The 9,391-nt window shown below is 33.1% G+C and overlaps 2 protein-coding genes across 2 annotated transcripts in view; both read right to left on the reverse strand.

The window, feature by feature from the left end:
• Positions 466-2,445, reverse strand: LOC109229633 (receptor kinase-like protein Xa21). Its single transcript, XM_019395152.1, has 3 exons — positions 2,059-2,445; positions 1,169-1,772; positions 466-1,027 (listed from the first exon to the last, which is right to left on the reverse strand). Exons 1-3 carry the CDS (start codon positions 2,068-2,070, stop codon positions 675-677), a joined length of 969 nt encoding a protein of 322 aa, XP_019250697.1. The 5' UTR covers positions 2,071-2,445; the 3' UTR covers positions 466-674.
• Positions 2,954-9,391, reverse strand: part of LOC109237733 (receptor-like protein 12) — a 16,446-nt gene continuing 10,008 nt past the window's right edge. Inside the window, exons 2-3 of the mRNA XM_019404090.1 lie at positions 3,297-3,791; positions 2,954-3,153 (exon numbers count right to left, since the gene is read on the reverse strand). Of these exons, the coding sequence (XP_019259635.1) occupies positions 2,954-3,153; positions 3,297-3,791 (695 nt within the window). The remainder of the gene's footprint in view (positions 3,154-3,296; positions 3,792-9,391) is intronic.

Raw genomic sequence — 9,391 nt, forward strand, 5'->3', positions numbered from 1 at the left:
ATCTCAAAAGAGGGTTATTTCTTTTGAATATATAGTGGTTCCTGGAGTATTTACTCGGGACTACGGAGTGTAAAATTCCTCATTATAGTAGATTACTTTGCTCCTCTCGGGCCCGTGATTCTTTTTCTTATTCAGAAGGGTTTTTCATGTTAAAATATTTGTGTCCTTGTTGTTCTTTTTATTCTTGTTAATTACCGTATCTCGGTACTACATTATTATTCCGCTGCTATTACCGTTAAAAATAATACTTCTAAGGGGGTTTATTCCCACCAACAAAAATATGGCACAAATATTTTGTTTGCACTAATACATTGAGTTAAAAATAAAATGGTTTATTAAGTTATTGAATACAAAGGAATAAAATAATGAATCAAAAAATATGAATTAGAGGCGATAAGAGGTGGAAGAGATATTTCCAAGCTTGCAAACAGAAAGCCAAAATAGTACTGCTAAACACCTTCATAATTAGCATTCAAAGCATAATTACTAAAAACGTAAAATAGGTTTACAATCACTCAAATATAAAATTACAAACAAGAGAGAATTCAACACTCAAAGGTACAAACAGTACATGAGTCCAAGTAGTATGGACGACTATATTAAAAAAATCAGGTAAACAAAAAGCGACATATTAATTTGCAACTCAGAAAGAACACCACCTAAAGATAGAGATGCTAACTTCTACTTCCCAAAAATATGTTCTTGATTTTATTAAGCCTCTTGACTACATCTTTCATAGTTATCCTTGATTCTGGCTTTTCATTTGTGCAGTCCAAAGCCAATTCTATCATGGAGGCAATGCAACTTTCACTTTTGGAAGTAATCTTATCCTCCTCAGAAAAAAGATTAGCATCCACAATTTCCAACATAGTCCCTGAAAATGCTCGTCTCATCCACTCCCTTATGCCAAGACTTTCATTGAATATCTCTTCATCGATTGGTCTTCTTTTTGCCAAAACCTCCATCAACATGATGCCATAACTGTAAACATCACCACTAGTGGACACGATTCCCTCCGAGCCATACTCTTAGAAGAAAGAAAATGAATAAAACAATTAATTCTCTGAAGTATATCCATAATCCGTAAAAACAAGACATTCTTTTCCTTAGTTCTAAAATTTGGAAAGGCTTAAGTATGATAAGAGAAAAGAATAAGAGACTAGTGTACCTGATGCAATGTAACCAAGAGTGCCCAATGTCGTGGTATGTGCTATGGACTTGTTTCCTGCTAAAATTTTAGAGATGCCAAAATCACCAACATGAGCTACCATATCTTTATCCAAAAGAACATTGGCTGGCTTTAGGTCACAATGAATTATCGGAGTGTCATAACCATGATGCAGATATTCAATTGCCACAGCCACATAAAGCATTATGGTAACTCTTTGAAGGAGGTTCAAGTGAGACTTTTCTTTGTACAACCAATTCTCAAGACTCCCATTGGGCATATATTGCAGGACAAAGGCTCTTATGTGTTCGCTAGAGCAAGTAGTAATCACCTGTACAAGATTTCTATGCCTAACATTTCTCATCACTTCACATTCAGTATCAAACCTCTTGCATGTTTCCTCATTTTGCAAGTCCAAAACCTTTATTGCCACCACAGTTCCACTAGATAATGTGCCTTTATACACAGAGCAAGAACCTCCCACCCCAATTAAATTTGACACATCAAAGTTATTTGTTGCTCGTCGAATCTCATGATAAGAAATCAATTGATAAGTCCTGAGCTCTGGTACCTTTTCTACATCTTTTGACTTTCCCTTCCTTTGCTGTATCATTATCCAAATTGAGACCAAGAAGAATATCAGAAAGGATGAAGTAACCACTGGAGTAACAATTTTTAGTTCTTAGACTTTGAATGACGTCTAGGATTAGTGATAGCGCAAGCAGGAACTTCCAACATGTGCATTCCGCATAGACCTTTGTTGCCTACGAAAGATTGCGGAGTGGAATTTGCAAACACACCACCATTGGGTATTTCACCTTCTAAATAATTAAATGAAACATTGATACTTCTAAGGCGCGACAGTTTTTCCAATGACATAGGAATAGTACCTGAAATGGCATTTAATGACAGATCCAAGAACTCCATGCTTATCAACTTGGAAAAGGATGATGGAATTGAACCCGAGAATGAGTTGTTTGATAGATAAAGATACTGCATGTTCTCGAGCTCGCCTATTCTGCTAGGTATCATGCCTGAAAAGTGGTTACTAGAAAAATCTAGTCCTATAATAGCCTTTAGTTCTCCAATATTAAGTGGAACTTCTCCCTGTAGAGAATTCCTTGAAATGTTTAGATGGAGAAGACCTGTCAACTGACAAAGGCTCAAAGGTAAATTCGAGGCAAAATTGTTAGATCCCAACCAAAGTTCTTGTAGCATACTTAGATTTCCTATACATTCAGGGATCATCCCAGAGAGCTCATTATTATACAGAATCAACTGAACCAAACTAGATAATTGACATACTACCTTAGGAATATGTCCTTGTAATTAATTGTAATGTAGATATAGCCCTTGGAGTTGTTTAAGCTTACTAACCTCAAAAGGAATATTCCCCATCAAGTTGTTTTTCCGAATGTCTAGCATGGTTAGACCGGTCATGTTGCCTATACTTTTGGGTATAAGGCCATTGATACGTGCATTTGCTATTTCAAAATATTCAGTAGAAGATGAAAGATTCCCAATAGAATTGGGAAGAATTCCGTTCAATGGATTGTAACCAAATGATAGATATTGCAACATCCTACATTCCACCAAAGAATTCAAGAATAACAACTCATGTTCACTTGGTTCATTAGTAAGTTGATTCTTTACTAAGAACAATCCTTGTAGCTCGCGAAGATTTCCCAAATTAGTAGGAATTTTGCCAGTGAAAAAGTTTTCAGCTAACACCAAGTCAGTAAGCTTTAACTTAGCTATTCCTACTTAACTTAGTCACCAAGTCAGTCAGTTTATAGCGTTATTTCCAACAAAGAACTTCTTCAACTTAGCTAAACAACCAATATTTCTGGGTATTTCACCAGTTATATTGTTGAAAGCTATGGAAAACACTGTGAGCTCTGTGAATTGGCAAATATTGGAAGGAAAGTCACCAGAAATTTGATTGTATGGTATACCAAGAATCTTTAGATTGGATTTAAGATTCCCTACATTGAGCAATAAAGGACCAGAAATGCTATTGGCTCGCAAATGTATGGAAATTAGCGAGGAATATTAAAAAGTAGTGCAGGAATGGGACCTGTTAATTGATTATGGGACAAGGACAACATTTCAAGTTGACTCAAATTACCAATCTCATTTGGAATATTGCCGATGATTCTATTCCTAGCCAAACTTAAGTTTAGCAATTTTGTAGCATTTCCAATAGAAAGAGGGATGATTCCTGTGAGATTATTGTTGGTAAGATCCAAGACTCTAAGTTCGGGTAAATACCATGGCCCTTGAAATATTTCACCACTAAGTTTGTTAAAAGCCAATGAAATATTTTGAATTCTTTGGTGTTGAAATAGACTCGTTGGAATATTTCCTTGGAAATTGTTGTTTACAAGATTGAGGTCTCTAAGAAAGGATAAATTGACCAAAGATGGAGATATTGTGCCTTGAAGTTGCAAATTTGGAAGAGCCAAGGATACAACTCTTTGCCTTTTTGAATTGCAAGTGACACCAAACCAAGAGCAAAAAGAAGTATTCTTAGTCCAGTTTTTGGCCAGAAAATGAATTGGACTTGTAACAAGATTTTGGAAAGTTAGTAGAGCATCTTGGTCTGTCTCATTTGAGGAAGCAGCTGATATAGAAAGCAAATAACATTGACCTAGAAAGAGAAGAATCACTAAGAAAATTTGCTTATCCATATGCACTAGAAATAGAATCTTTCAAGGGAATATGGATACTGGATTTGTGTGGTGTTGCCAAAGTTCAAAGCCACTCCATTATATAGCACCAAGATTTTAAAAAAAAAAAGAACAAAAATAAAAATATGGAAACGGATAATCAATAATGTTCGACATAAAAGATTAGATAATGACAGTGAAAATGTGAAAAATGAGAAAACTGATTAAAGTAAAACTGATTAAAGTGCACGAATAAAAGGACTAAAAAAGTAGCAAAAAGAAAAAAGAACCTATCCACTTGCCTTGGTAGAAGTGTCAAACGGACGGATTAGGTTGATTTTGGACAAGTCAAAATATTCTGAATTAATAAATGATTCGCCCAAAAATTACTGGGACTGAAATGAGCTGGGTCAAGTGGACTAAAATTCGGATCATACTCCAACCCGCCCAACTTTTACCAAGCTTTAATTATATGTATTATTTTCTTATGAATTGTTTAATTACCAAATAAGATTTTTTTTCTTTTGTTATGGTCATATTGTATAATATATCAAATAAAACAAAAATATATTAAAGATATTATAGCTAAGTTACTCATGAATCAATTTGGGTTAAATTTCAGCCCAATTTTAGAAGGTCTGAGATGGGCTGTGTCAAGATAGGCTGACTTCAACAAATGGGCGGGTCAATGATCGATCCAAACCTTAAGCGGGTTGAATGAATTAAATTGATTTGAGCTCAAATTGTCACCCCTATTCCTAGTTGACACCATTTGCGTTGTGTTTATAAAACAGAATATCAGTCAGTCAACTTATTGTAATTTATTTTCTTTATATTGTTCAAAGCCAAGTCAATAAGAGTCAAGCTTAGGCCTGGGGTATGGTTATTTCATGAACGTTGCGCCCCACCACTATGATTGCAGCATCTCGGTAAAGAGTCATTACTTAAAAAAGAAGATAATATTCATTTTATATTGCTATATATGTACAAACTTGGCATTTAATTTTGGTTATTTTTATAAAAGAGATTAAATTAATATATTGGAATGTATTTTGATTGATTGCAAAGAAAAGGGTTGCAAGATTAGTTTACTGCTTTCGGAAGACATCTAATATTTTGCTTTGATGACTATACTGAAGCAAGTTTTAGAGATTTTTTTTTTTTTTTTGAATAATTAGATAAAAAAAAAATGTACTGAATAAATTAGGTACTACAATCAGGATATTTATCTACAAGTACTTGTAAATATTTTGGCCTTTTATGGCAACTTATGTGTTCTACAAAGCACAACTCCCTTTGTTATCTCTGTCGTTTGGTTACCAGGTGGGATAGACAAGCATAATGGTAGATTATAATTTTTGAAAACAATATGTTTCGATAGATATTTTTCGAAAGTAGAAAACCAGACTTTAGTTGTGTTATTTTATTAACTTGTCAATAGAACATGGTTGTTATAGATGTTGTGGTTGACATAACGATACTGGAAAATGTGATTCTTGATCACTTAATTGATTGATATTGTGTGTTAATTCGAGCAAAAATATCAGGTTTTATCATAAAAAAAATAAATACAGGCTTGCTACATGGGCTTAGCCAGGGGTGTACATGGATTAGATTGGTTCGGTTTTTATCAAAATCAAACTAAACCAACTATATCGCTTTGGATTGGCACTACTAGAAATTCGGCAAAAACCGACCAAAAACCGACCAACTTTGGTCGGCAAAAAAAACGGCCAAAAACCGACCAAAGTTGGTCGGTTTTTCAAAATATTTTAATTTTTAATTTTTTTTTACGAAACTGACCAACTTTGGTCGGTTTTCTTTGGCGCAAAAAAGCGGGAAACTATTTTTGAGTCCCGCAAAATTTATTTTTCAAGAAACCGACCAACTTTGGTCAGTAATTTTATTTTTTAATAAAACCGACTAACTTTGGTCGGTTATTTTCGTGCGAAAATACAGTTAAAGAGTATAAATAAATAAAAAGACAATCTTAAAACGAAATGCACCAATGGTCTAGTGGTAGAATAGTATCCTGCCACAGTACACACCCCGGTTCGATTCCCAGACGGTGAATCTTTTGATTACATAATTAAAATACCGGCCAACTTTGTTCGGAAAAAAGCGACCAACTTTGGTCGGTTTTTTTTTTTTTTTTGCAATATTTTTTTTTGAATTTAATTTACCGACCAACGTTGGTCGGTAATTTCCGACCAACTTTAGTCGGTATATTAAAACGACCATCAAAATACCGTCCAAGCGTATTTGATCGCGTTTTGGTCTGTAATTGGCAATAACCGACCAAAGTTGGTCGATTTTTTTGGTCGGTATTTACCGGATTTCGAGTAGTGTGGTTCGATATTTATCAAAATCCAACTAAACCAACTATATCGGTGTGGATTGGTTCGGTTTTGTTGGGTTTTTTTGGGTTTTTTTTTTTGTTAGTTAAATATTATTTAAATCTTACTTTGTTAAATTTTTGATAAGTAAATATATGTTTGTAAAAATTTAAAAACTTGAAAAATTTGACAAAATTATTATCTATTAAAATATTCTTATGAAAAATATTTTTTTAGTAACACATGATAGTTATTTTTTTGGTCTTCTGACAATAATTTTCTGTTGATTTACACTTTCAAGGTTAACCGAATTTAATAATTAAACATAAAAATCAATATGAACCTAATTAATAATAACCACTTCAAATTCAAAAAAGATATAAGAATTAAATAGATCTTGACATATGAAAATTGAAGAACAAAGAGATCGACGCATTTCAGTAACACTTGATAAACAAGTGACCACACAACCCATTATTTAAGGTTAATAAATATGATGCACTTTACATTCTATTAAATATTATATCCCGTAAGAGAATCCCAAATATTTCTAGATATTTTTTACGAAAATTCTATATAAAATCTTAAAAGTATATATAAAATTTATATATTTATATGTCGGTTTGGTTCGGATTTTTTAATCAATACCAAACCAAATCTAATCGGATTTTTTAATCGATTTTCGGTTTGGTGCGGTTTTCTGGTTCGATTTGCACACCCTAAGCTTAGCAATGAGTCATAAATATATACCAAAGATCAACCTGTGAACGGGTAAAATTCACAAATAGTCACTTTTAAGTTCCTGTAATTGAAATATAGTTATTGTTATGGAGTTTCGAATTTCACGGTACTCCAGGATATTATCATGAAGTTTCACCTTGTGAAATTTCAAACTCCATGATAGTGCTTATTTTTAAATTACACGATCCAAAAATACTCAGTGAGCGCTATTTCTACCATATGAACACATACAGATAGGGGTGTTCAAAACCGATCCGAAACCGAAAACCAAACCGAACCGAAGCTTAATGGCTTACTGGTAACGGCTTAACGGCTTAATGGACGGAGAACGGATTAAAATTTTTTTATTAACGGCTTATCGGTTTGGGGGCGGATTATTCAATTTTCTTAACGGCTAATCCGTTAACCCGTTAAGAATATATATATATATATATATATATATATATATATATATATATATATATATATATATATATATATATATATAAACTAAGGAAGTTTAACGGGCAACTAACACAATGATGTAAATCACAAATCATAATACCGTCAAAATTAATATCAACTGTGCATTCTCATATTTGAAGCAATAATGTTATTGGTTAGCATTTTATTTTTCAAATAGCAACTCTTTTGAATGAAAGTGAAATTCAACACAAGAAAATTTAATGGCCAGTTAAAGTATTTCTTATGGTTTTTCTGAGAATGGTGAAGTGGGTCTTTATGGTTAACAATAGAAAACGTTGATATTGCAACCATTTTGGGTTTTCGAAAGGGGGTGGGTGTGGAGGTTGAACTCTTTCTGCACTTCTCTATTATCCCTGATATTACGAATAGAAAGCTACAGAGTTTGATTCCCAAGATGGTCAGTGATGTCCCGTATAACTTTCATAAATCTTGATCTTTGAGCGAAAAAGTTTAACTAAAGGAAACCCCATCTTCACCGTAGATCAAACCTACATGCTATCATCTGAAACCTTATTTGCAGAAGCCAACATATAGTGATAACAAAAATTATGGAGATGAACAAGTATTTGCAATGTCGGAAATTCTTTGCTGGTTAGCAATATCCTTTTAAATCAAGTTTCCAGTTAACAAAAATAATCAATGGCATGCCAATGTCTGAGGCTCGTGAATGTATAAATGATATATAATATATTATATATATATATATATATATATATATATATATATATATATATATATATATATATATATATATATATATAAATTGCTAGACCGATAAACCGCCCGATAACCGCCCGATAAGAGCTAAACCGATACCAATCCGCCCAATACCTTATCGGGTGGCTAGCGGATTAATACATTTAAAAGCCGATAACCGATAAGCCAAACTGTTAAGAGTGAATAACCGCCCAATCCGCCCGATAAGCAGCCCTACATGCAGAGGCGGATCCACAGTGCCGGCTATGGCTTTGGCCGAACCCAGTAGCTTTGGTTTACATTATGTATTTGTTTTAATTTTTTATCAAATATGTACAAATTATTAATTTAAAACCTAGTAACTTAAAAGGATTAGAATTCCGAACCCGTAAACTTGAAATCCTGGTTCCGCCGCTCAACACGTATTACGACTAAAAGTCATGCAATACTAGCAAATAACCAAAAGGCCGGGCTTATTTTAAATATTTACAGTTTAAAATTTTCAAATTGCGCTTGTAAAAAACGAAAATTAGAAAATTATTTTAACGACCTGAAAAGCAGTCATAAATAATCTATCTATACTATATTAAAAGCACGAAGGCCCTTAGCGAAATGTCGTTCGCCTTTTTTATCCTTTTAAAGTATAATACACGGTGGATAAAATAGTCATTTGATTTTTCCCTAATATTTAGAAATAGTCATTTATTATAATTTTAGGAATTTGAAATCAATTAAATTTTGATTATCATTCTTTATTTGAACTCCGTAGGAAACCCTAATAATTAGAAGTTTATATTCAACTCAATTTGCCGTCCAACAAGAAAGCATGGGAGAAGGGTTTGTGAGAACTAGGGTATGCGGATCAATTGTATAACAAAACTTCCTATATTTCTAATTTATTGGAAAAGGTATGAATTCTGCCATGATAAATTTTCAAGTCAATTAACTTCATATTATAGATCTTTAACAGTTTTACACTATTTTTTTATACTTATTTGTTTGTTACATGCCTTTTAACTTTATTAACTTCATAATTTCTCTCAGATTTCTAGGCACTCAACACTAAAGCAAATATTTCCCATATTTACATTCATTAATGGGTCAGGAATGTAGGAACGGCAAGTTGATTGAGAAACACCAATCTGAAACTTCTTTTAAGATATCAGAGAATCACAAGCCACAAAGTAACAACTTTGGGATGCATGCGTGTATTGCAGTGACCCCAAGGCAGAGTCAAGATTTATAGCTTATGAGTTCACTCTAATCTTTTTAAGTTACTAGGTTCTAAACTAATAACTTTTACATATTCAATAAAT

The sequence above is a fragment of the Nicotiana attenuata genome, chromosome 1 (genome assembly GCF_001879085.1).
Source record: "Nicotiana attenuata strain UT chromosome 1, NIATTr2, whole genome shotgun sequence".
Lineage (NCBI taxonomy): Eukaryota > Viridiplantae > Streptophyta > Magnoliopsida > Solanales > Solanaceae > Nicotiana > Nicotiana attenuata.

Bases quoted from the DNA above. Each gene is read 5' to 3' on its own strand.
- LOC109229633 (XM_019395152.1), bottom strand. The intron at 1,028-1,168 runs GTACACTAGTCT...CTTTCTTCTAAG, and splicing joins TCTTGGTTACATTGCATCAG to AGTATGGCTCGGAGGGAATC.